The sequence below is a fragment of the Nannospalax galili genome, unplaced genomic scaffold (genome assembly GCF_000622305.1).
Source record: "Nannospalax galili isolate Female #2095 unplaced genomic scaffold, S.galili_v1.0 scaffold270, whole genome shotgun sequence".
Taxonomy (NCBI): domain Eukaryota; kingdom Metazoa; phylum Chordata; class Mammalia; order Rodentia; family Spalacidae; genus Nannospalax; species Nannospalax galili.
In genome coordinates, this window is record NW_008330152.1 from 2,949,080 (window position 1) to 2,976,064 (window position 26,985).

Genomic DNA, 26,985 nt, shown 5'->3' on the forward strand with positions numbered 1-26,985 from the left:
CAGACTCGGGCCGAAAATGCTACATTCAAATCCCACTAGATGCCTGGGAACTGACAGAGAAGGACGGGCGCTGGGAAGGAAGACGAAAACTGGTAAGAAGCAGCAAATAAGCGTAATTTGCATCTTAAAACCTTACTGCAAGAGAACAGGCAGATACCAGTCCTCGCGAGATCTCCAGAAACCAGCAAAACTAGAATATTAGCAGAAAACGGGGGAAGTTAAAAGCAATGAAACAGGACAGCATTTAAAACACAGTTCCCTGAGAGGACAAGGGACGAGTGGACCAAGTAGGAAATGTCGTGGGGGGCGGGGTCAGCACGGAGAGCCAGGCAGAAGATCTCAGCAGTGGACGAGCGGCAGAGGGAGGGCGGGGATAATTCTTACGTGCTGACGTTGCAGTCTGCCGAGTGGGTATATAAAGTCGGTGGCCGCGCGGTGCGCTTCAAAGCCGCAGTTCTCCCGTGAGAGGGTCTTTGCGGTGGAGCCAGTACTTGCTCAGCAGCGGAAGACTCCGAGTTCTCGGTACTCTTCAGGGATGAGTCATGTGGCAGTGGAAAATGCGCTCGGGCTGGACCAGCAGGTGAGCTGAGGGAGTGGGCTGGCGTCCCTGCAAGAATTTCTCCCCTGACCTAGCGTTTCTTATGGCGCAGTTCTTAAGTTCTGCTTTTCAGTTTCGTTTCCCGGTGTCTGGGTTCAGGGGGTGGCAGTACCTTGGGGTCTGGAGGCACGGGATGGTGGCGGGGAGTTCTGATTGGGATTGTTCCTCTGGTCCAGTTTGGCTCCCGGTATTGTCCCCGGGCTGAGCACAATGGCGGCTTTTGTGTGTGCGTGCGCAGGCGAGCGGAGGGGGAGGGGGCGCGGAGCGCGCTCTCGGGGGCGCGCGCGCACCCTCTCTGATTAGTGACCGCGGGAGGACGGGATTGCGCAGTGTGGCGGCGCGCGCAGGATGGGGGGCGGGGGGCTGCATTCTTCCGGCCTCCTGGGCTTTGGTCTCGCGCTCTGTGTATTTCCGGAAGCCTTCGCCGGCTCCCGGGGTAGGCCAGAGTCGCTGCGCGGTGCGGGAATGTGGCGAGGGGCGCAGCGGGAGGCTGGCCTTGGCGCGCGCAAATGGCGGCCGCCTCCTTTGTGTGGCGTGGCGCGGCGCGGGGGCCGAGATGGAACGGGTAGCTCGCTGCCTCCCTGCCTGCCTTCCCCGCGGGCTCCGTTTGGCTTCCACTCGGCTTCCTTAGGGGGATCGGCAGGCTTGGCGCCCCGCGGCTGGGGAGGCCGCATTTCCCGAGTGGAAAGTTTTGTGACGCAGAAATTTCAGGGCGGAGTGGGGCGGGGGAGGAAGGGGAGGGGAAGCACGATCCGCTGCGTGCGTACTGGCGCCGGGCTCGGCGGCCACGGAAGTCACCCGGCGCGCCCCTCCTCCATCTTCAGCCCCGGGGCTGCCGGTGGCGCCCTCTGCTCTGTGCAGGGGAGCCTAGCGTGGGTCGTGGTTGGCCCTCTCTTGGTGACGTTTCAATCTGGGGGTCCTTCTGAGGAAAAATTGCGCAGGATACGGCCGCAGTTTTGCTTTGGAGTTGTTGCCACCCATGCAGTAAAATGCAGAGAGATCAGGCCGGGGTCCGATGGCTTAATTGGGATTTAGTTTAAATGGAAATCCTACAAAACCGCTTGGTTGTCAGGGACAGAGACTTCCCAGCTTTAACAAATGGTACTACTTAAAAGATGATTAAATTTGTATTGGATTTAACTCGAAAAATTAAAGGACTTTTAAGATACAGTCCTGTCAACCTTATATTAATATTACTACACTGTAAAATTGAAAAAACTTGTTCTCCAGTGAGTGTGAAAAGTGTGCTCCCGTTGTGTTTTAAATGGGAACCGCCATGGCTTTTGGTAAAGGCTAGGAGTCCACCCTCCTCGAATTTCTTATTTTGGAATAGCATCTGCTTCCAATTTTCATTGACTTAAGTGACATTAGCACTTTGGCATGTAGTGTGGTGCGCCCCCCACCAGTTCGAGGTTATTCAGTATAAAGCTTGAAGCTAGGGCCCACGAGGTGTGGCTCAGATGTAAAGGCGCTTTAGCCCAGGCGCGCCGTGGCTCACGCGCACACTGCATACAGGTTAATAAATTTAATAAAAACTGGGGGGGGGGGACATGAGGGTAGCATTTTTTTTTTTTGTCTACATTTCTTGGGGGGAGGGCAGGGCCTGTAGTCCCAGCCCGCCTGGAACTCACTATGTAGACCAAACTAGCTCCTGAGTACTGCAATTAAAGGCGTGCGTGCGCACTACGCCCGCCTGTCTTAACATTTTTTTTTAAAGAATATTTTTCATTTTTATTTTATGTGAGAGTGTACTGCCCACATGCATGAAGGTGTACCCATCTCTTGCAGTACCCGCGGAGATCAGAAGAGGGTGTCTGATCCTTTGGAACTGGAGTTTAAATGGTTAGCTACCATGTGGGTGCGGGGAACCGAACCTTGGTCCTCTGCGAGAGCAGCCAGTGCTCTTAATGTCTGAGCCATCTCTCTAGCTCTGTTTTCACATTTTTAATATGTCCCTTTAGGTTTAAAATGATACCAAGCCGTAAATTAGTGGCGTTTAAAAACGATGGATACTAAAGTAGGTCCTTTGCCTATTTAGTGTTTTTTTGTTTTGTTTTGTTTTTTTGAGATAGGGTCCTAAGTGGCTCAGGCTGGCCTCCAGGATGTTGAGGATGGCTTTGAACTTCATGCCTCAATCTTTTAGAACACTGGGAATACAGACATGGCCCATCACATTTGGTTTATGCAGGACCCAGGTCTTCATGAATACTCGGTGAAGGCCAGCACTCTACCAACTGAGCTGTATATTCTTGGCCCCTATTTTTTTTAAATATTTTATTTACTTTTATCTATATATGCGTGTATTGCCCGCATGTGGGTAAGTGCACCTGCGTTGTGCGATGCCCTCGAAAGACAGAAGAGGCTGTCGGATCCCCGGGACTGGACTTATGGACAATTGTTAGCTGCCATGTTTGTGCTGGGATTCGAACTCAGGTCTTCTGCAAGAACAGTCAGTGTTCTTAACTGCTGAGCCATCTCGTCAGCCTGAGCTCAAAGTCTGGCTCTGTTTTAGCCTCCTGAGTGCTGGGATTACAGGTATTTACCACCATTCCTGGCTAAAATTTTGAGGTTCAGTACAACTAAGTTTTAGTTTGTCAAATAAGGTGGGGTTTTTTGTGTGTGTGTGTGTGGAAAACATTACAAAACAAACTTAGTTTTTTCTTAATATAGCTGTGTGAGGTAGGTATACTGTTTGAATATGGTGTTAGTAAATGCTAGAAGGCAGGACTAGTATCCTTACTGTATATCAGCATTTGGACTGCTAACCATTTGACTCTCTTCTAGTTTGCTGGCCTAGACCTGAACTCCTCTGATAATCAGTCTGGAGGGAGTACAGCAAGCAGTAAGTAAAACATTGCATTACTATAATGACTGTCAGAACTTAAAATCTTAATATTTTCTTAAATGTCTAAAATCAGGTATGTTGGAACCTAGGAAGTAGAGACAAGGAAGACTTGGACCTGTCTCAAACAAAAAATAAAATTTTAAGAATTTAGGCCAGGGACTGGAGAGATGACTCAATGGTAAAGAGCATTTACTGCTCTTACAGAGCACCCGCTATCCGCCTGTTACTCCGAGCTCCAGGGTATTCAATACCCTCTTCTGGACTCTGGGTAATCGCACACACTTGGTGTGCATTCACACACACATATACAGAACATAAATTAAAACATTTAGGCTAAAGGTGTAGCTCCGTGGTATAGTACATGCTTAGTGCGCACAAGGTGCTTTAGTTTAATCCCTAGCCCGGCAGAAGAATGTGCCCTCCCATTTTTATGTAAAGAGTTGTATAGAATTATGTAGTACTTAGTGATCAATTTAAAGCATAGTAACCTTTTCTGGTAATTAAAGGGACAAGGGCACATTCTTTTGTGTAAAATAGTTAACTACTAAAATGAACACTTATACTTTTATTGGCTACAGATCTCTTGAATAAGAGATTTACTAATAAGACAAAACTATCCAGCCTTTTAGATTTTAAATGCCTTAGTTTGTGAAAAGTTGGAAGGTATAGCATGTAGGTAGGTCAGTGATAGTGGTACCTAGCATGTGCAGAAACCCATGTGCTCCATCTCCAACACTGCCAAAATGTTAGAAAAATGGATAGTTTTAGCTGTTATAGTAAAATTTTGTGCGTTTATGGGGTTAGTAACGTGATAATTTCACATTTTTTGCCATGTTGAGAGTCTTGCGGCAGTCATCCTAACAAGCCTTTAAAATATTTAATCCCAGAAGTGAAAAGAAAAATTACCGTTATTTAAACTAAACAGTAGTTAACTACTGTTAACTATAAAGTTTGAAGTCAGTTTGTTGAGACAAAGTTGGCTTTGTGGCCTAGGCTGCCCTTGAACCTAGGGAAGATCTTCTATTTCTGCCCTCCAGGGTGCTAGGATTGCAGGCATATTCTGCTATGCTCGGCTTAAAGTAAAATTTTGCTTAGCAACCCTTTAAGGTTGTTAACAAGAGTTAAAAAGTAGACTAAAAAGTAAACTCACCCCTCTACAATTAAATTTCTGGGTAAGTAGTCAGATGGGAAAGCTAGAGATTGTTTTTAACGTTTACTGGGACTTTTTTAACAGAAAATTTGATAGAACGCTTTAATGTGAGGATTTAGAGCATTTTTATTAATTCTGTGTTCTTTTAGAAGGGCGCTATATTCCTCCTCATTTAAGGAACAGAGAAGCTACTAAAGGTGAGTCCTTAATACTGGTTTGATAATCTAATTCTTAATTCATTTCAAAATTAGTAAAGCCTAGGCACAAAGCAAGTTGGGGAGGCCTACCAATATTGTACTTCATTATTTCTATCAGGATTGACTTCAAATATGTGGGACTCAGTAATTTTGAAAAACCTTATCAGATGTTGCACAATGGAAAATTCTGTTCAGGGGCATGATTTTTCTATGAATTAATAGTCTGTTAAGTTAAAACAGGCACACCCCAGTGAGTTGGCAGTGATTGTTTTGATTTTATTTCCTAGTTTTAACTGCTTTCTTTGAAAGATTTTGTTCAAAGTATATTATAGCACCTAATTTTTGTCTCAATACATGTGTCATATAGTGATAACTAGAAGGTGTTTTTATTACGGATCAGCTGTTACAGTGCTGTTGTGTATTCCTAAAAAATGGGTGATTTGAAGTTGGGGAAGGCGAAGGTCACAGCAACTAGGTCATGAGGAAAGATACTGAATTTTAAAAAGCAGCTGGAGTGAACAAGAATTCTTTGTTGAAGAGAGAGGAATTAAGAGGCTGTATCTTAAAAATTTTATAGCTAGAAGAGATCTAGAGATACAGTTCAATTCTTGATTGCTAACAAAAGCACCTGACTGCCTAATGGTGGAGACAAAGGCAGAGAAGGAAGGTAGCTTAACTTGGGAAAGGTAGATCAGTCCTGGTCCTCAAATCTACCTGCCTTTGGGTATCTCCACTTACATAGTTGACTCTAACTGTACCTAGAGACTTGTCCACATTGGGAGTGCATAGAGAAGAGTTTGCCTTTTCCAGGTGTTCTTGATGTTATTAAGATTGTAAATAAGTCATTAATATACCATTTTATGGGAGTGTGACTCGTGTAGAACGCATCATTTTTATGCTTTTATTGTTAGAACTAAAAAATTAAACCAAGTAGGGCTGGAGAGATGCAGTTAAGAGCACTGATTGCTCTTGCAGAGGACCTGGGTTTGATTCCCAGCACCCACATGGCGGCTACGAACCGTCCTTCACTCCAGTTCCATAGGAATCCGAAGCCCTCTTCTGACCTCCGCAGCATTGCACGACCGGGTGCACTCACATACATGCAGGCAATAAACTCATACACATAAAATAAAAATAATAAAATATATTTTTAAAAAACAAGTAATCTGACATATTAAAGATGTTATAAATTGTTGCCTCTAAAATTCATTGAAAACAGTGGCAGCTGTTTCTTAATTATTTCACACCTGTAAAGTGAGTGGAAGTTAATATGATCATATGACAGTACCATAGTCATGGTACTACATGTTAAAAGTTGTTGATCTCTCAGAGGTGATACTCAGAACATTCTTAGCTTGTCAGATTGCATGGTCTACTGTGTACTAGATCTGGAGACTTAATTGGTTATCTTCTGATGCCATCATTGGAATATTATTTTGGCTCTTGAGCTGGGAGAGAAAATGAAGGGAAAAATCAAGTTTGGAAAGGTATGTTAATATGATTCATTGAGTTTGTTGGCTTTTTGCTTTTAGGATTCTATGACAAAGATAGTTCAGGGTGGAGTTCTAAAGATAAGGATGCATACAGCAGTTTTGGATCCCGTGGTGATTCTAGAGGGAAGTCTAGTTTCTTTAGTGACCGTGGAAGTGGATCAAGGGGAAGGTAAGTAATATCACATGTATTCAAAAGCAGTTGGTCTATAATTTCATAAATCCTTACCCTGACTTATTTGGATATCAAGCATTATGTCTATTTAATCATTTTTCAGCTGTAAGATTAAACCTGTTATGTGGAGATTAGATTAAAATTGAATATGAAATCAGTATTTCTATTTCTCTACTTTTATAATCTATTTAATAAAGAATAATTTCATGTAGTGAGTGGCCTGATTTGCTTGAGCTTGTTGACTCATGGCAATTTTTTAAACACCTTATATTTTTTATTACACAAGTGTGGCGAACTGACCCCATGTGCCTTATTGCTGTGCTTAGTCCCATGTCCAGATTTTTCGCACATATATCTAAAACAGTAAAAACATCTTTATTCAGGTAAGAATTATTTTTTGCTTTTATTCAAAAGCTGTTACACAGAATTGTCCCTTAAGTGACATCGTAGTATAACCTGAACAATTGATGTTTGGAGTGCTATTTTCATTTTCTTTTACAAAATATATATACAAACACTTTGAAAAGGTATGGGGTGTATGCCAATCTTAAGTAATTTTTTTTTTTTTTTTTTTTTTTTTTGAAACTTGATTCTTAGCCAGGTGTGGTGGCACACGCCTTTAATCCCCAGCACTCAGGAGGGAGGAACTCTGAGTTCCAGGCCAGGAGGGGCTACAGGGAGACCCTGTCTCAAAAAGACCAGGGGAAAAAAAAAACCTTGATTTTTGGTGTTGGAATGTGCCAAGACGGCTGTATAACTACAGAAATAGGAAGATGCTGATTTTTAGAAAATATATAGAATGATAGTTTGGTAATTATTATTTATTATTAAATAAGAATAAAAATAAAATCGAACTGTTGACATCTTGTAGTTAGCCAGAATGATTGGTTCCACTTGTCTAAGATAGTTTTTCTGAAGTGTGATGGTTAAGATAAGATTCTGATTAATTGCTTGGGGTACTCAGGTTTGATGATCGCGGACGTGGTGACTATGATGGCATTGGCAGCCGTGGAGATAGAAGTGGCTTTGGCAAATTTGAAAGAGGGGGAAACAGTCGATGGTGTGACAAATCAGATGAAGATGACTGGTCAAAACCACTCCCGCCAAGTGAGCGCTTGGAACAGTAAGTTTTTTTAACTATATTACTTGGAATAAAGTCTTATTTACTGGTGTTGGATATGAATTTACCGATCTTGATTTCAGGGAACTCTTTTCTGGAGGCAACACTGGGATTAACTTTGAGAAGTATGATGACATTCCAGTTGAGGCAACAGGCAACAACTGTCCACCACATATTGAAAGTGTAAGTATTTTTGCCCGCCCCCGGTCTTTTTGAGGCAGTCCAGTAGCTGCAGATCCGTCTGCCTCTTGAGTGCTGGGATTAAAGGTGTGTGCCACTATGGCTGGCTTAGTTTAAATGTTGTAACCATACATCAGGGAGAGGATCGTTGTAATTTGTCACTAACCCCAAATACATAGGAAATGGGTCATAAAAGCCCAACATCTTCATTAAGTTAAACATTTGCTGCTGTTATTAATGTATTTTAGTATAAAGCAGGATGAATTTAGATAGATTTTTACTTATTTCACTCCATTGAATTTCTTAACAGTTCAGTGATGTTGAGATGGGAGAAATTATTATGGGGAACATTGAGCTTACTCGTTACACTCGCCCAACTCCAGTGCAGAAGCATGCAATTCCTATTATCAAAGAGAAAAGAGACTTGATGGCTTGTGCACAAACAGGTACGCTCATGTGATTAAGAATGTCATTTTTTCCCAGTAAAGTATGTAATAGGTATTTGATGTGGACTGTGACATCAGTGTTGCACCAATTCAGTTGTACTGTTTGTAGTATGAAAGAAGCCATAGATGATACATAAGTTAATGGATGTAGATTGTATTTTGAAAAAAACATTTATAGAAAAAGGTCATGAAATTTTGGGGAAATTAAAATAAGCTACCAAGTTGATTCAAAATAATCAGTGTTTTTCTTTTATTGTGATTGGCTGGTTTCTCTTAATAGGATCTGGAAAAACTGCAGCATTTCTCTTGCCCATCTTGAGCCAGATTTACGCTGATGGTCCCGGAGAGGCTTTGAGGGCCATGAAGGTAATTTTTTTCCCCAATGCTGGGGTTAGAACCTAGGGGCCCAGTGTAAGTTAGGCAAAGTGCGCTATCACTGAGTTATGCCAACCCTAATGTTTCTATGAAATGGAGTTATTGTGGAACGTGAGGGCTGTGAGCCTTCTAAATGATGCTAAGACTAATCAAATGAAGTTTTCTGTGTAATGTGTAAATTGCAAAAGAAAATGAACTTTTAAAAATGAGATAGTTGAAATTTATAGGTTAACTTAAAGGTGATAATTTTTTATTTCTCTAGGAAAATGGAAGATATGGACGCCGCAAACAATATCCAATCTCCTTGGTGCTGGCACCAACAAGAGAATTGGCAGTGCAAATCTATGAGGAAGCAAGAAAAGTAAGTGTGCATCCTAATGATTGATAGCTTTCTCATTGACACTAATGAAACATTTTATGACCATGGAAGTCTTGACCTTTTATTCTTTGTCTGTAGTTCTCATACCGATCTAGAGTTCGGCCTTGTGTGGTTTATGGTGGTGCTGACATTGGTCAACAGATTCGAGACTTAGAACGTGGGTGCCACTTATTAGTGGCTACTCCAGGACGTCTAGTGGACATGATGGAGAGGGGAAAGATTGGGTTAGACTTTTGCAAGTAAGTTTTTAAATGTTTTGGTTGTAACATTTTAAAAACAATGACTCAATCTGTTTTGTAATGTTTGTTAGCATTGTCTCAATATAAAGGTTGAGAAGTGATTGAAAAGTTCATTATTTCAATCAAATGTTGAAAAAAAGTTAACATTTTAATAGAGGCTAATAATCAGATCTGAAGACAATGAAATTAGCCAGGGTCAGCAAGTAAAGGCACTTGACCAAGCCTGGCTACCTGAGTTTGATACCAGGAGCCTGCATAAAGGTTGAAGGAGAACATCTGATGCTACAAAGCTGTCTTGTGACCTCATGAACACCATGGTACCTGTGTCCGCTTCCCCCACACAAAAAATGTGAAGGGTTAAAAAAAAAAAAAAAAAAAAAAAAAAAAAAAAAAAAAAAAAAAAAGAGGTAGAGGGTTTCCAAAGTGGTGAGAACATCCCTGTATTAGTCACTTTTCTGTTGCTGTGATAGAAACACTGACCCAAGCAATGTAAGAAGAGTGTATTTGAGCTTATAGTTCCAGGGGAATTACAGGTCATCATGGCAGGAAGGCATGGTGGCTGGGGGTGGCTGGAGCAGGAGCAGCAGAAGCTAAGCTCTCACATCATCATGTGGGCACAGGAAGCAAGAGAGCAACTGGAGATCCTGCAAGGTTTAACATGCTTCCTCCAGGATAGCCACACCTTCTAATGGCTTATCTATTTCTTAGCAACAATGTAAGTGCATTAAATGCAGTGTTGATCATTACAGTAATGTATAATTTAAGCTGGGCGTGGTGGTGTACACCTGTAGTTCCTACACTGAGAGGCAGAGGTACTGCGAATCTCTTGATGGAGATATATAGAGAGTTCCAGACTTGTGTCCTTCTTTGAGGGGTAAAACCCCCAAAATTTTAGTTAATTAACAGATAAAGCCATATAAACTGTCATGCTTTCTTCTCAAATTCTTAACTGAATTTTTTTCATCACAGATACTTGGTGTTAGATGAAGCTGACCGAATGTTGGATATGGGATTTGAACCTCAGATACGTAGAATAGTTGAACAAGATACTATGCCTCCAAAAGGTGTCCGCCACACTATGATGTTTAGTGCTACTTTTCCTAAGGAAATACAGGTATTATATCATACAATTTTTATTAAGAAATTGCTTATCAATAGATAATTAAAAATGGCATTTTTTTTTTTTAAAGACATGGTCTCAGTATGAAACCTAGGCTGGCCTCAAATTCAGATCTGTCTGCCTCTGCCCTCTGCTGAGATTAAAGTTGTGTGCCTCCTTACCCAGCCAAAAGTGGGTGTTTTAGGGGGCTGGTGAGATTGCTCAGTGGCTAAATGCCTTGTCTGATAACCTGAGTTCTGTCCCTGGTACTGAGATGGTACAAAAAGAGAACTCCCTCAAGTTGTCCTCTCGCGCGCGCGCGCATGTGTGTGTGTGTGTGTGTGTGTTTTACAGAGGTAAGCACATTTCATAAAAAATTTAAAATAAAAATGGGTTTTTTTTTTTTTTTCTCCTTCAGATGCTAGCCCGTGATTTCTTGGATGAGTATATCTTTCTGGCTGTAGGAAGAGTTGGGTCTACTTCTGAGAACATCACACAAAAAGTAGTTTGGGTAGAGGAGATGGACAAACGTTCATTTTTGCTTGACCTCCTAAATGCAACAGGTAAAATAATGAATGTTTCTAACATGGCTCTCGTGTGGCTTATGTGATGAGAATCCATTTGGATCACCATTATTGTCCTCTCCAAAACATTTACACTAGCAATTTTTTCAAATTCAGGCAAGGATTCACTGACCCTAGTATTTGTGGAGACCAAAAAGGGTGCAGATTCTCTGGAGGATTTCTTATACCATGAAGGATATGCTTGTACCAGTATCCATGGAGACCGTTCTCAACGAGATAGGGAAGAGGCCCTTCACCAGTTCCGCTCAGGAAAAAGCCCAATTCTAGTGGCTACAGCAGTATGTATAATATGTATATTTTTACTCAGGTTCACTGTGTCCAAGTACTTGCTTTTAAGTGGGCCAAATTAACAAAAAAATTATTTTCCAGGTAGCAGCAAGGGGACTGGATATTTCAAATGTGAAACATGTTATCAACTTTGACTTGCCTAGTGATATTGAGGAATATGTACATCGCATTGGCCGTACAGGACGTGTAGGAAATCTTGGTATGTGTGGAACCAAGAACTTCATAATAGCTTAAATATTAGGAGACAGGGTCTCCGTGTAGCCCCAGCTGGTAGCTTGGAACTCACAGAGATCTGCCTGCTTGCTTGTGCCTGCCTCCGTTTCCCAAATGTGCTGGGATTAATGTGTGTACCACCATGCCTGGCAGAATCCTTATTTTCAAGGAATGCAGTCTTGATTTATTCAAAGCGCTTTGAGTTGGTAAATAGCAGATTGTAATATTTGTAAATTATGTGGTAGGAAAGCAAGAATGCTAATGTGCCTTTGTCAAACCTTTATATACTTTGAACTGTTCTAGGCCTTGCCACCTCATTCTTTAATGAACGGAACATAAATATCACTAAAGATCTATTGGATCTTCTTGTTGAAGCAAAACAAGAAGTGCCATCTTGGTTAGAGAACATGGCTTTTGAGCATCACTACAAGGGTAGCAGTCGCGGGCGTTCTAAGAGGTGAGATGTATGTTGTAGGTGCTACATAAAGAGGGTTTTGAGGTATGCTGATAGTTTCCCAGTGTGGGTTCTAGATAAGTAAATTAGTGTTGACTAATTTAAGTTTGCTTAACACTTTTGAAACCACTATTGAGGCGAGAAAAGAAAATAGGGCTGGATGGGGAATTTATGAAGTGAGAAAGTCAGAATTAGGTCACTGGGAATTTTTGACAGGTTTGGGTTATTGAGTATATAATTTCACCTTTATGTGAACTAACGTGGATTTCCTCCCTTTAGCAGTAGATTTAGTGGAGGGTTTGGTGCCAGAGACTATCGACAAAGTAGTGGAGCCAGCAGTTCCAGCTTCAGCAGCAGCCGTGCAAGTGGCAGTCGCAGTGGTGGAGGTGGTCACGGCGGCAGCAGAGGATTTGGTGGAGGTAGTGTTTGTTTGTTTTTTTTTTTCCAAAACCACATGTAACTTTTAGAAGGGTCTTTTTCTCTGTTAAGTATATCTTCAAACCATAGTTAAGACCATGGGGTGGGGGGATTCAGCACTACAAATTGAATTTTGAATAATTTTAGGTTAAAAGTATTTGAAGGGAAATTGTTTCTAACAGTGGACGAATGACTTAATTAATTTCTTTTTTTTTTTTTTTTCTTTAAATTTCCCATTAGGTGGCTATGGAGGCTTTTACAACAGTGATGGATATGGAGGAAATTATAACTCCCAGGGGGTTGACTGGTGGGGTAACTGAGCCTGCTTTACAGTAGGTCACCCTGCCAAACAAGCTAATATGGAAACCACATGTAACTTAGCCAGACTATACCTTGTGTAGCTTCAAGAACTCGCAGTACATTACCAGCTGTGATTCTCCACTGAAATTTTTTTTTTTTAAGGGAGCTCAAGGTCACAAGTAAAGATGAAAGGAATAATCAGCAGCCCTGTTCTGAAGGTGGTTTGAAGACTTCATTGCTGTAGTTTGGATTAACTCCCCTCCCGCCTACCCCCATCCCAAACTGCATTTATAATTTTGTGACTGAGGATCATTTGTTTGTTAATGTACTGTGCCTTTAACTTTAGACAACTTTTTATTTTGATGTCCTGTTGGCTCAGTAATGCTCAAGATATCAATTGTTTTGACAAAATAAATTTACTGAACTTGGGCTAAAATCAAACCTTGGCACACAGGTGTGATACAACTTAACAGGAATCATCGATTCATCCATTAATAATAAGGAAAAAACTTAAGGGGTAGCCTGCATTAGGGCTTTTTGATACTTGCAGATTGGGGAAAACAAACAACAAACGTCTTGAAGCATATTAATGGAATTAGTTTCTAATGTGGCAAACTGTATTAAGTTAAAGTTCTGATTTGCTCACTCTATCCTGGATAGGTATTTAGAACCTGATAATAGTCTTTAAACAAGCCATTCCAGTCATGATGAGGTGATGTATGAATACATGCATACATTCAAAGCACTGTTTTTAAAGTTAATGCAAGTAAATACAGCAATTCCTCTTTCAATGTTTAGGCAGATCATTAACTATGAGCTAGCCAAATGTGGGCATATTATTACAGGGAAAGTTTTAAAGGTCTGATAACTTGAAATAGGTTTTTAGGAGAATTCATCTACTTAGACTTTTTAAATGCCTGCCATAAAAGAAATTGAAATGGTAGAATGGCTGACCACAGCAATGACCAGCCCTCATTTTGGGCTCTGGATGATTTTTGGTCTAATAACGCATGCTAGTGTTGATGTTTTTTGGTCAAGAGGGGATGAACAGGAAGAATTAATGCAGCAGGCTTTATTTTAAATGCCGATTCACATTACTCTGTTCAAGCTGCGTTGAGATGTTAAACTGGCTTACTATAGACTTTGTAAAAATGGCTCCAGAAGAGTAATAAACTGAAAATCTTTGAGATCACACAGGTTGGAAATATGTACATAACTGCACAAGGTGTTTGATTCTGCTCTACAGTGCAGTTTAGTCAGTTTTAGTTGCATAGGTTTCCATTGTATTTATAGTCTGTTTATGCTAAATCTGGCCAAAGATGAGCATTGTCCACCACTAAAATGCCTCTGCCACTTGGAATTCTGGACTAATTTTGTGGCCAGAATGCGGTGATCAAAACGCTTAATCTTTTTACAGTGGCATAGGAAGATGGCAAAAATTTCCTAAAGTGCAATAGATTTTCAAGTGTATTGTGCCTTGTTCTAAAACTTTTATTAAGTAGGTGCACTTGACAGTATTGAGGTCATTTGTTATGGTGCTATTTCAATTAGTCTAGGTTAGGCCCTTGTACATTTTGCCCATAACTTTTTACAAAGTACTTCTTTTATTGCACATTCAGAGAATTTTATATATATGTCTTGTGTGCGTGTCCTTAAACTTCCAATCTTATTTTGTCTCTTGGAGATTGTTGAACGCAGCTTGTCTAGGAAGGGGATGGGACTAGATTCTAAAATTTATTTGGGACCATGGGAATGATAGTTGGGAAGAAAACTTTGCACACGACAGATTTCTAGATACTTTTTGCTGCTAGTTTTATGTAATATTTATTGAACATTTTGACAAATATTTATTTTTGTAAGCCTAAAAGTGATTCTTTGAAAGTTTAAAGAAAACTTGACCAAAAGACAGTACAAAAACACTGGCACTTGAATGTTGAATGTCACCGTATGCGTGAAATTATATATTTCGGGGTAGTGTGAGCTTTTAATGTTAAGTCATATTAAACTCTTAAGTCAAATTAAGCAGACCCGGCATTGGCAGTGTAGCCATAACTTTCTGATGTTAGTAAAAACAAAATTGGCGACTTGAAACTAAATCATGCCAAGGTTTTGATACACTTGTCTTAAGATATTAAATGAAACACTTCAAAACACTGATATGAAGTGTCCAGATTCTCAGATGTTTGTTGTGTGAGTTTTGTTTAGTTGTATTTTTTTTTCAGTGAATGTCTGGCACATTGCAATCCTCAAACATGTGGTTATCTTCGTTGTATTGGCATATTCAGTGACTTGGACATTCAGCGGTAACATTCAAGCAAGTTTCATCAGCAAGTGATATTTTCAGTTAATGTTTCAATAAGAATGAGTTAACTTGCTGAATGTGAAAATTGAACCTCAAGTCACTGTAGCTTTAGTAATTGCTTACTGTATTAGTTTAGATGCTAGCACTGCATGTGCTGTGCATATTCTGGTTTTATTAAATAAAAAGTTGAACTGCACAGTCTCCTTTGTTGTTGTCAACTGTTTATTTTTAGAGGTGAAAATAAAGTTGTGCTTTTGCCTGAATTGTAAAATGTGTCTTGATTGCTGTCCATTTTTCAATACTTGCAGCAGACAATCACTCTGGTGCCATAAGTATTTGTGGTAGTATTTGTGCTGGCACAGCGGGATAGGATTTTTGTGGTAGGTGGAACTTAGAAAAGATGAGCATATATTCCAACTTGGTTTGTATTTTTAAGCACCTGAATAAATTTGTAATAAAGGTGGCTGAACACTGCAAGAATGAATTGGATTAAAGGTGTGATAGTGATCCAACCAAGTTATGGTTAAGTGTCTGCTTGGGGAAAGTTCATTACTGTCTAATTATTGTGTCCAATATAGTAACGTGATGTGAGACCCTTGCCTGCATAGATGTTAGTTTCTAGGACAATTAGGTTGAACCATATTTTCTTGGTTAAAGTCTCAGATTTAGCTGTTGATACCTAATGAAAGGATAAACCATGTTGAGTGAGTTTGGGCCTCAAGTTCAGTCTCCAGCATGCTCCACACAGTTGTCACTAAAGAAATACTCGATCTGAATGCTTAGCATTTTCAGTCACAGCTTGAAAATAAGTCAATGTCAGTTTTTGTTTTTTAGATGGGAGTTCCTGTGACAAGTAATACTGGGATTAAGGTTGAAAAGTGGCATAAAGCCGGAAGTCAACTGAAGATGTAAGGGTAGAGTTTGAGTTCCTGAGGAATGGATGCCTTTTTATGGACTACAGAAGATTATTTCTAGTTAGGAAAATGGTTTTGCAGACTGGAGAGATGATGGCTCAGCTGTTAACACTGGTGGTTCTTGCAGAAGACCCAGGTTCAAATTCCAGCACCCACATGGCAACTAACTCCAGTCCCAGGGGATCTGACAGCCTCTTCTGACGTCTGCGGGCATTGCATGACACAGGTGCCCTTTACATGCAGGCAATACATGCATACACATAAAAATTTTTTAAATGGTTTTGTTTTTACATACTATGTATGCTTGAATGCCATTTTCCTGTCACTTTACATTTTTGGATTTGAGATAATTCTTCCCCATGGCCAACCCTGACAACCTGTTGAGGGCTGGGATTACAGGTGCAGCACCATGTTCAACATTTTTTTCATAGGCTGTGAGAATCACATTTGAAAATGTCTGTTTAAGGGGCTGGAGATGGCTCAGTGGTTAAGAGCACTGGTTGCTTTTGCAGAGGAACTGGGTTGGACTCAGTACCTCTACATGGTGGCTAACAACGATCCGTAACTCCAGACATGCAGGCAATGCAATCACACAGAAAATATTTTTATGAGGGGCTGGGGAGATGGCTCAGTGGTTAAGAGCACTGACTGCTCTTGCAGAGGACCGGGATTCGATTCCTAGCACCCACATGGCGGCTATGAACCGTTTTTAACTCCAGTTCCAGGGCACTCCAAAGCCCTCTTCTGACCTCCACAGCATTGGATGACAAGGGTGCACTCACAGACATGCAGGCAATACACTAATACACATAAAAAACAATTTTAAAAAAAGTACCTGGGAAAAGATTCCAGGGCAGCCTGTTGGAACAGAACACCCTTCTGGACTCCCTTGAGAATGTGTAGTTTTTGAGTTTTGCCTTTGTTAGCTCAAGCTCCCCAGGTGATTCTAATGCAGCAACCTTGGGTTCGTAGTCCATGTTTTCTGTTTTTTATCTGTTCTAAGCTGGAAGTTGCTTGTTCAGGGCATCTCTGTCCCAAATTATAAGATACTGTAAGCAGAGTGATACTAGTCTACCATTCCAGTTTTAACTTCCCCAGGCCTCCTAACGCTTTTGCTGTTGTCTCGAAATCAACATGTTCAACCTCTGCTTCAGATTGTGCTCCATGTTCTTAACTAGAATGGGAGCTGAGTTAATGTGTTAATTATGTTAAATGCTGTGCTCAAAATATTGAGCTGCCATTTACAATTACTAGTTATATCCAGGGAACAAGGGCTCTAGTGTGTGTAATGGAATAGCTTAAGTTTGAATGCAGGGTGACTCGACTCACTTGAAACGCCGGGAGCAGATGAACATGCCTGCTGAAGTAACTTTAACGCTTCAGAGTGGAGATCTAGATTCTCTACTTGCACTTTCTTGTATGAATTTTACACAATTAGAACTTGTTTTCTTAAATCTTGATTTTGAATTTTGAAAGGATTACAGATTCACAGGAAGTTGGGGAAGTGCAGAGGTCAGAGTTTTCCCCAATCTGGTATAACAGAAAATAGGGCACAGCCACTGGTGCAATTCAGTCTTTTGTTGGATTTCACCATTTCTCTTTTTTAAAAAAATTTATTATTTTTATTTTATGTGTATGCGTGTATTGCCTGCATGTAGGTAAGTGCACCCGTGTCGTGCAATGCCCACAGAGGACAGAAGAGGCTGTTGGATCCCCTGGGACTGGAGTTACAGCTGTTAGCTGCCATGTGGGTGCTGGGATTCGAACCCAGGTCTTCTGCAAGAACAGCCAGCATTCTTAACCACTGAGCCATCTCTCCAGCCCCCCATTTCTCATTTTTGAGTGTGTTGCGTGCACTCGTGTGTGGAGTTCTATGTGGTTTTTCACACATAGATGTGTGTCACTTCATAGAACTGTCAGTCTTCACAAAAGTCTCTTGTGCTACCTCTTTATCTGTCTGCCTGCTCTGGCCTTCCTTGTCCCTAACCAGTGGTATCCACTTAATCTCTAAAATGTTTCAAAATTACATGATGAAATACGTGACCTTTTGAGGCTGGCTTATTTCATAATGACCTTGATCAAATTGCAAATTTCTTTTTTCTTTTTCTTTTCTTTTTTTTTTTTTTTTTTTTTTTTTTTGAGACAAGGTCTCCCTGTAGCCCCAACTGGCCAGGAACTCACTACTCATTATATAGACCAGGCTGGCCTCAAACTCAGAGATCCGCCTGCCTTTGTTGTGGGATTACATAGACCAGGCTGACCTCACACTCACAGAGATCCACTTTGCCTTTGTCCTGGGACTAAAGACGTGTGCCACCACACCCAGCTTCAGTTTCTTTTTTCCTATCAATTCTTGTAGCAATAGTATGGATGTTCATATGTTCGAAAATTACCTGTCTAGCCACTGAAAGACATTTGACTTGTTTCTAGTTTTGTTTTTGTGTGGATCCAGGAGTGTGTGTCCATTGTGTTTGTGAAACTACAGAGCTATTTTGTAGAGTGGACAAAGCGCTATTTTCCATCCCCACATGGGTTCCATCGCCAGCACTGCATAAAATTAGGTGTGGTGGTGCATGCCTGTGTAATCCTAGCACTCAAGAGGTAGAAGCAGGAGACCAGCTTGGGATACATGAGACCCTGTCTAAGAAACTTTAAAAAAAAAAAATTAAGGGTGTTACATGGCAGCCTTAGATATTTATTTTATTTTATTTTTTGATATTTATTTTCTTTATTAAATATTAATAGCATTTAATAAAATGTCTAAATGTCAAAAGAATCCTCAACAACTATCTTCATGGGAGAAAATGTATAACTTCATCCATTAAAGGAGAAATGCTCATTTCCTATCAGATTGGCAGAAGACGATTGCACAAGTGGTAAAGCTGTGGAAAATAGGCACTTTCAGATTGTGGAATGTATTGTGAGATTATCTCTCAATATCTGACGAAATCACCCAAAACCCAGCAAAGCATCTCTCAGAGATAACCCAATGAACCCTCAGGCAGGGCTGTGTGATCTTGGAACAGATGTTGGAAATAAGTATGAAATAACTGGCTAGCTGAGCTTCCATAGTAGAAAGTTAACTAGCTCAGTGGAACTGAAGAAGATATTCTCTCTGCTTTGTTTCTGGAGACAAACATGAGATGAACAAGATGGCACCCATGATACTGTGTTGTGTCTGAGAAGGGATCAAAATGAAACATCTTTATGCTTGACTTGTGGATGGTGTAAACATTTTTTTTTTGAAGCTTTACTATTTTATTTTATTATTATTTTTAGAAGAAGCATTTAATTACAGCTTTAACATATACAGTAACAATTTCCAGAGCAAGGATACATCTCTCTAAAAGCGGCTGTAAATTTTTAGGTTCACAGTTGAATTAATATGGTTATACAATATTGAACTCAGTATAAACCCTGTAAGACATAAAATTTAATGAGTTTTTACCCTTTAAAGAAGATCTCCATTTCATTTTAAAATACACTGTTTCCTACATTTTTAATGCTACTAACACGTAGATGTTTGCATGTGTCTTTAATCTCTATGTATCTGATTATTACTAGTCACAGTCGTTAGACTCGGATCCTTGGCACCTGAGTATGGGTATAAAGTCAGCAGGTAGATTTCAATGGTAATGTTTATCACCTCTACTAATTAACATGAAGTAAATTTTTATGCTTCCTCCTCAAATATGTCTTTTAAAAAAATTGTTGATTTTGTGTGTGTGTGTGTATACTATACAGAACATCCCACACAATCTTATTCATCTATATACTCACTTCCCAAATGGCACCCTCTCATGCCACCCCCCACCCACGCTGGAGCCCATATACTCTGTCATCCCTGTTACTGTCCACTGTGTTGTCGGTACCCCCAGCCATTCCCCAGTGCTTGTCTGTATGCTGAATCTAGTCAGCCTATCTAGAGAGCCTTGTTTTAGGAAGATCAGCTGTTCCTCATCTAGAGCAATCAGTTGTCAATATTGCTTTAGATAAGATTGGGGTCTGCTGTTCATTTTCCCAGTTTTATGCTGGGCTACTGTCTGGGAGTGTTTTGGGCCACCCTGGACAATAACTCGAAGGTATCATCTGTCTGGCATTGTTTCTTGTTTTGTAGCCTTTAGCTATATATATGGACTCTTAAAAAATTATATTGACCCCATTATCTTTGGATATACTTTCCTTTTGGGTGTTTAAGACCCTACAATTGGCCCAGATAAACGGATTTATTTTTATTCTAAAGGTCATTTGAGGATCTGTTCCTCCTGGCTCCTTTCTTTTACCAGTTCTGTCTATGTGACGATAAGTCAAAGGTCCTACTCGACCATGTCTGGCTTCACTTGGAAGCATGGAGGAAATGTTTCCTCTGTGTTGACCCTCCTCTTTGTAGACTGAACGCTGGTTCAGGTCCATCTGGTGGGGTCTCCATGGCCGCCTTGATCAAGAGGACAGGTGACTCACCACAGTTACAGGACATTTTCAGAGATGCTCATAGTCCCCTGGAACTTACTGGACCTAGGAGGGAAAGGAGCAAAAACTGTCCTTTATGTCCCTCTGTCCAAATTAATATAGGCCTCATAGTGGCCCTATACTAATAGACCTCATAGATGCTGTTAAACATCCAAGAAGTTTAGTTCCACCAGTCTGGCACTTTTAATTACCATGGTGGCAGCTTTAGATATTTAATACCAACCATGCCGGATAACCACAATAACTCAGGCAGGTCTTTCTAATTAGTCAGCAAATAGCTTCTGAGATAGACATAGAGGCTTTCCAACAGTAAGTACTAGTGGGCAGAAAATGCAGATAATCTAAACTTGACACCTTAGGCCTTTTCAGTTGCATCTTCTTAAAACTCATTTTGAAGCTGGACATGGTGGTGCATGCCTGTAGTCCCAGCACTCGGGAGGCAGAGGCAGGTGGATCTCTGTGAGTTCAAGGCCAGCCTGGTCTACATAGTGACTTCCAGGCCAGCTGGGGCTTCAGGGAGACCCTGTTTCAAAAAGACCAAAAACAACAGCAACAAAAAAAAAAATAAAACAACAACCCCCCCTCATTTTGAGAGTGCTTTCGGGGGGGGCGGGTGTCTATCTTGAATATTCTCAGCATGTATTTGACTTGATTACCATATTGCTACAGAATTTTAACAACAGTTAATTTTCATCAGGGAACTATGTCTTTGAGTGGTACTGTTTTGACTAACTGTAGAAGTTCCTTGATTGGAACACACTTGGGCAGACTCCTTAATTCCACATGGGTCACAGAGGAGGCTTCCCTGTGCAATTTGCATCCTCTTTTTTGTTTTGTATTTTGAGACAGTTTCACTCTATAGCTCAGGCTAGCCTGAAACTCTCTATGTAGCCTAAGCTGGACTTGAACTTGCAGCCATCCTCCTGCCTCAGTCTCCTGAGTGCTAGGAGTACAAGTATGGGCCACTGTGCCCACTGTATCCTCATTATTCTACTAGGATTTTCAAGAAATCTTCACCATTGACAGTAGTCTTTGTAAGAGAATTGGTGGGATCAATTTATCTGGAGTATCAACATCACAAATAGGCTTTTTGGATTGCTTTGTTTTTACTTTTGAGATGCCCAGCTCATACTTAGTCTTAACAGAGCTGTTATCAAAGCATACCTCTATTTTAACTGCTTGATCATTTAAACATAGTAACCTGTAGCTGTGTATGATCTTTTTTTTAAAATAAATAATTTATTGAGAATCTCATACATGCATATAAGGTGTTTTGATTGAATCCATGCCCACTCCCTCCCCTCCAACTCCTCCCATATTTCCCCATCACTTTTTTCTGATAACTTTATGTACTCTTTCTTCTTCTTTGATTTATTTTTTTATGGAGCTTTTGGCTACTCTAACATTTCCCCTTCTGAAGAGGTAATCCTAAGATCTTTTAAGGGTTAGATAAAGCTCCCAAATATTTTCGACATTTTTGGCCTTTGGAATGGAGTATGTTGCTAAGAGGCCAAGGACATTTTGACTTTTAGCCAAGAAACTGGCTACTTTTCTTTGAGGCCTTTTTACCCTAATTGCCTAGCCAATTCCTACCTCCTATTCTTATCACGACATCCTCTGAAGGGGTTACCAAAATTACAAATAGGGAATAGGGACACAGACCTCTCTGGCTTCTTCCATGCTGAACAGAGATGCAGGGTGAGGCAATTGGAGTACTCCTTCAGTGGGTCTTCAAGGAGGAAAAGAAAGTCTTTGAGTCATGAATAGGAGATGTGAAGGAGAAGTGAAAAGCAAGAGTAATTAGCATTACAACTGCTAGACAGGGAACTAGAAAGTCAGAATAGGACAATTTTCAAATGTTCATATGAGAGTCCATTGGAATTTCTTGATCAAAGCTTCCAAAATCATCCCACTACTGGGTTCCTCCTAATTTTTGTCTGCCAAGGCTGGACTCAGAGAGTGATGGACTCAGGATTTGTTTTGGGGCACTTTGATAGCTGTTGGAGTGGTTAGAGTCAGTGTCAGTTCCCTCTCAAAGGCTTCTAGATAGGGGGAGAAAACAGATTTCTCCATCATTTTAGAACAATAGCTGGTTGTCTCTCTTAGCTAGAGGTGGGCACTACAGTATTGGAGACCAAGATTTGAAGTCTTACGTCTGAGCAGCACTTTCTGGTTAGGAACAAAATCGTCAATGAGAAATAACTGTCTAAATAACCTTTAATATAGACTTAAGCCTAATGTCTGGGAAGTGTAATCCCTTGAACTCTTAAATATACTGATGACTTTACTCTTTGGTTATACTTTCCTTTTGGGTGTTTAAGACCATACAGTTGGCCCAAATAAATCAATTTATTTTTACACTTGAGGTCATTTGAGAATCTGTTCCTTGGGGGTAACATGGGCTTGGGAGGAGCTCCCGACTCCTTTCTTTTACCAGTTCTATTTATGTGAAGATAGGTCAAAGGTCCTGCTCCACCATGACTGGCTTCACTTGGAAGCATGGATGAGATGTTTCCTCTGAGTTGACCCTCCTCTTTGTAGACTGGACACTGGTTCAAATCCATCTCGTGGGGTCTCCACGGCCTCCCTGAACAAGAGGACAGGTGACTCACCACAGTTACAGGAAGCAACCTAAGAGTCCCTCAACAGACTAGTGGATAATTAAAATGTGTGTCCCCTGGAACTTAGTCGACCTTGGAGGGCAAGAAGCAAAAATTATCCTTTAAGTCCCTCTGACCAGATTAGTATAGGCCTCAATGTATGACTATTAAACATCCAATAAGGTTAGTTCTACTACTCTGGTACTTTTAATTACCATGTGCTATGTAGATAATCTTTGGCTAGATATATATTTTGTTTCTTAAACTAGTTGACTAAACTATGACCATAGACATTTAAAGATTATGTGTATATTATTTTTGTCTCATCCTTTATATATCATAACAAACCTAAACAGACCTTTATCACTTCCTTAGGCTTTCTCATTTTTTCTATTTTGGAAAATATCTCCATTACCAATCCTTAAAACACCTTTTACATTCTCATTTTCTTTTTTAAAAAAATAATTATGAGACATAATAGCATTAACAAATAAATTTTCCATCTGTTGTGAGACTTCTTTTCCTGGGGATGCTAAGCAATGCTTATTCCTTTTTAAGGTTCTAGTATTGAGCCAAAGTTTGATTAAAGTTTTACTAGGGAACCAAAGAATTTATTGAGCTTATTTACCGAGATAACTGAGGGGTTGCTGAGGTGTATGTATGATCTAAGAGTATGCAAACTGGAAAGCCTTTACCCAGCATGGGTCATGCTTTCTCTTCCTAGCCTTCCCCATATTGTATATTTTAGCCCTCCCCAAATCCAGGAGGCCATGTGTAATTAGGGTCAAATTACATACAGTTGGCTGGGAAGAGAGGCTGGATAACAAGGTGAGGGTCCAATGACCCTGCTTGGCCCTCCTTTAATGAATGAGCACAACCATCAACAAGCCCAATTGTAATTATGTTTAGTGATCAGGCTCAGCTGAAGTCATGATGGTGGTAGTTATTTCATACATAAAGGCACTGCTGTATAGCATTATCTTTTTAAAAGGACCTGGAATTTAAAAGGATTTGATGCTAGGCTCCACATATGAGGGAGAACATACATCATTTGTTTTTCTGAGTCTGTGTTACTTCACTTAGTATAACAGTTTCTAGATCCACCATTTACCTGCAAATTTCATTATTTCATCTTTCTTTACTACTGAATAGAACTCCATTGTGTAAATATACCACATTTTTGTTAACCAGTCCTCAGTTGAGGGGCACTTAGGTTGCTTCTATCTCTTAGCTATTGTGAAAAGAGCAGCAACAAACATGGTTGTACAAGTGTCTCTACAATAGGATGGATCCTTTGGGTATATGCCAAGGAGTGGTATAACTGGGTCATATGGTAGGTTCATTTTTAGTTTTGTAAGAGTTCTCCACACTGCTGCCCATAGAAATTGCATGAGTTTGCAATCCCACCAGCAGTGAATGAGCATTCCCCTTTCTCCACATCCTTGCCAGCATTTGGTATCATTTGTTCTCTTGATCCTAGCCAGTCTGATTGGGGTAAGGTGATAACATATGTTGGTTTTAATTTGCATTTCCCTAATTACTAGTGATGTTGAACATTTTTTGAGATGTTTCTTAGTCATCTTTATTTCTTCATTTGAGAACTCTCTGTTTAGATCTTTAGCCTATCTTTTAATTGGGTCATTTGATTTCTTGATTCTTTGTTTTTTGGGTTCTTTATATATTCTGGATGTTAAACCCCTGCCAGATGTGCCACTGGTGAAGATTTTTTCCCATTCTGTGGATTTTCTCTTCACTTTTTTGATTGTTTCTTTTGCTGTACAGAAGCTTTTTAGTTTAATGAGGTCCACTTGTTGATTGCTGACTTTAATTTCTGAGCAACAGCTGTCTGATTTAGAAAATCCTTTCCTAACCTATATATTATAAGTTACTGCCAAGATTTTCTTCTAATAGTTTCAGGGTTTCCAGTTTCACATTGAGGTCTTTGATCCATTTCGAGTTGACTTTTGTGCAAGGTGAAAGATAAGGACCTAGTTTCTTTCTTCTAAAGGTGGTGATCCAGTTTTTCCTGCACCATTTGTTGAAGATGCTGTCTTTCCTCCATTGTGTGTTTTTGGCACCCTTGTCAAATATCGGGTGGCTGAAATTTCATGTACTTGGGTTTGGATCTTCAATGATGTTCCATTGATCTATGTGTCTATTTTTGTGCCAGTACCATGCTGTTTTTAAGACTATAGCTCTGTAGTATACTTTGAGATCTGGTATAATAATGCCCCCCAGTGTTGCTCTTTGTGCTCAGAGTTGCCTTGGCTATCTGGGGTCTTTTCTGAATTTAAGGATTTTTTTTCTAATTCTGTGAAGTATGCCATGGGGATTTTGATTGGGATTACATTGAATCTATATATTGCTTCTGGTAGGATGGTCATTTTCACAATATTCTTCCAATCCATGAGCATGGGAGGTCCTTCCATCTCCTGGTGTCTTCCTCAGTGTTTTTCTTTAATGATTTAAAATTTTCATTGTAGAGATCTTTGGTGTCTTTAGTCAGATTTATTCCAAGATATTTTATTTTATTCCAGCTATTGTAAATGGGAGCATTTCCCTGCATTCTTTCTCCAATTGCTTGTTTGTGGTGTATAGAAAGGCAACTGATTTTTGTAGATTGATTTTATAACCTGCCACTATACTGAAAGTGTTGATCAGTTCTAGGACTTTTCTGGTGGAACTTTTGGCTCTCTTAGCTTTAGTATCATATCATCTGCAAAAAGTGATAGTTTGACCTCTTCTTTTCCAATTAGTACTCCTTTAATTTCCTTCTCCTGTGTTATTGCTCTACCCAGAGTTTCAAGCACTATGTTGAAAAGGTGTGGAGATAGTGGACATCTTTGTCTGGTTCCTAATTTTAATGGGAATGCTTCCAGTTTTTCTCCATTTAGAATGATATTAGCTGTGGGTTTGTTGTATATAGCTTTAATTATGTTGAGGTATGTTCCCTCCAGTACAGTTCCCTCTAGGACTTTGAGCATAAATGCATGCTGAATTCTGTCAAAAGCCTTTTCTGCATGTATTGAGATGACAATGTGGTTTTTGTCTTTGAGTCCATTTATATGATTAATGACGTTTATTGAATTGCGTATATTGAACCATCCCTGCATCTCTGGGATAAAGCCTACTTGATCATGGTGAATGATCTTTTTGATGTGTGTCTGTTTGCAGTTTGCAAATATCTTGTTGAGAATTTTTTCATCTATGTTCATTAAGGATATGGGTCTATAGTTTTCTTTTTTGGTTGTGTCTTTACCAATTTGGATATTAGAGTGATGCTGGCTTCATAGAAGGAATTTGGGAGTTCTCACTCTGTTTCTATCTTTTTGAATAACTTAAGAAGTATTGGTTGGAGGTCTTCTTTAAATGTCTTGTAGAATTCTGCTGTAAATCCATCTGGGCCTGGGCTTTTTGTAGTTGGGTGGCTTTGTATTACTGTTTCAATTTTTTCATATGTTACGGGTCTATTTAAACTGTTGATCTCTTCTTGGTTTAAGTTTGGTAGTTCCTATGATGTTAGATATCCATCTATTTCTTTTAGATTTTCAAATTCAGTAGTGTATAAGTTTTTAAAATATTCCCTTATAATGGTGTGGATCTTTTGGGTGTCTGTTGTGATCCCCTTTCATCTCATTTTGTTGATTTGGACTTCCCCTTTCTTTCTTTTGGTTACCTGGAGGTTTGTTTTGTGGCCCAATATGTGACCAATTTTTGAAAAAATTCCATGGGGTGCTGAGTAGAAAGTGTATTCTTTGGTCCTTGGGTGGAATATTCAAAAGATGTCTGTTAGGTCCATTTGATGTATAGTATCATTTAATTCAGACATCTCTCTGTTTATTCTTTGTAAAGTTGACCTCTCTAATGGAGACAGTGGAGTATTGATGTCCCCTACTATTACTGAGTTGGAGTTAATCTGTGTCTTAAAGTCCTGTAATGTTGTTTTTATGAATTTGGGTGCACAAAAATTTGTTGCATATATGTTAAGGATTGTAACATCTTCTTGGTTAACTGTTCCTTTGATCAGAATGAATTGACCCTCCTTATCTCTTCTGATTAGTTTTGTTTTTGTCAGATATTAGAATTGCAACCCCTCCTTGTTTCTTAGTGCCATTTGCTTGGAATATTCTTTTCCATCCTTTCGCCTTGA

At 40.0% G+C, this 26,985-nt stretch overlaps 1 protein-coding gene across 3 annotated transcripts; it reads left to right on the forward strand.

Moving 5' to 3' along the window:
• The first annotated feature begins 405 nt into the window (after nucleotides 1–405).
• Nucleotides 406–15,114, forward strand: Ddx3x (DEAD-box helicase 3 X-linked). 3 transcript variants are annotated; one of them, XM_008843020.3, is made up of 17 exons: nucleotides 406–580; nucleotides 3,383–3,440; nucleotides 4,743–4,790; nucleotides 6,323–6,452; nucleotides 7,420–7,578; nucleotides 7,659–7,758; nucleotides 8,066–8,201; nucleotides 8,482–8,567; nucleotides 8,839–8,937; nucleotides 9,034–9,194; nucleotides 10,164–10,308; nucleotides 10,712–10,856; nucleotides 10,974–11,155; nucleotides 11,247–11,364; nucleotides 11,682–11,835; nucleotides 12,112–12,251; nucleotides 12,490–15,114. In XM_008843020.3, the coding sequence occupies exons 1-17, from the start codon at nucleotides 536–538 to the stop codon at nucleotides 12,567–12,569; spliced, it is 1,986 nt and encodes a 661-aa protein (XP_008841242.1). In that variant the 5' UTR covers nucleotides 406–535; the 3' UTR covers nucleotides 12,570–15,114. The 3 variants fall into 3 exon arrangements, with proteins under 3 accessions (XP_008841242.1, XP_008841260.1, XP_008841251.1); XM_008843038.3 differs by having other exon boundaries at nucleotides 4,746–4,790; XM_008843029.3 differs by having other exon boundaries at nucleotides 12,115–12,251; nucleotides 12,490–15,052.
• The last annotated feature ends 11,871 nt before the right edge of the window (nucleotides 15,115–26,985 follow it).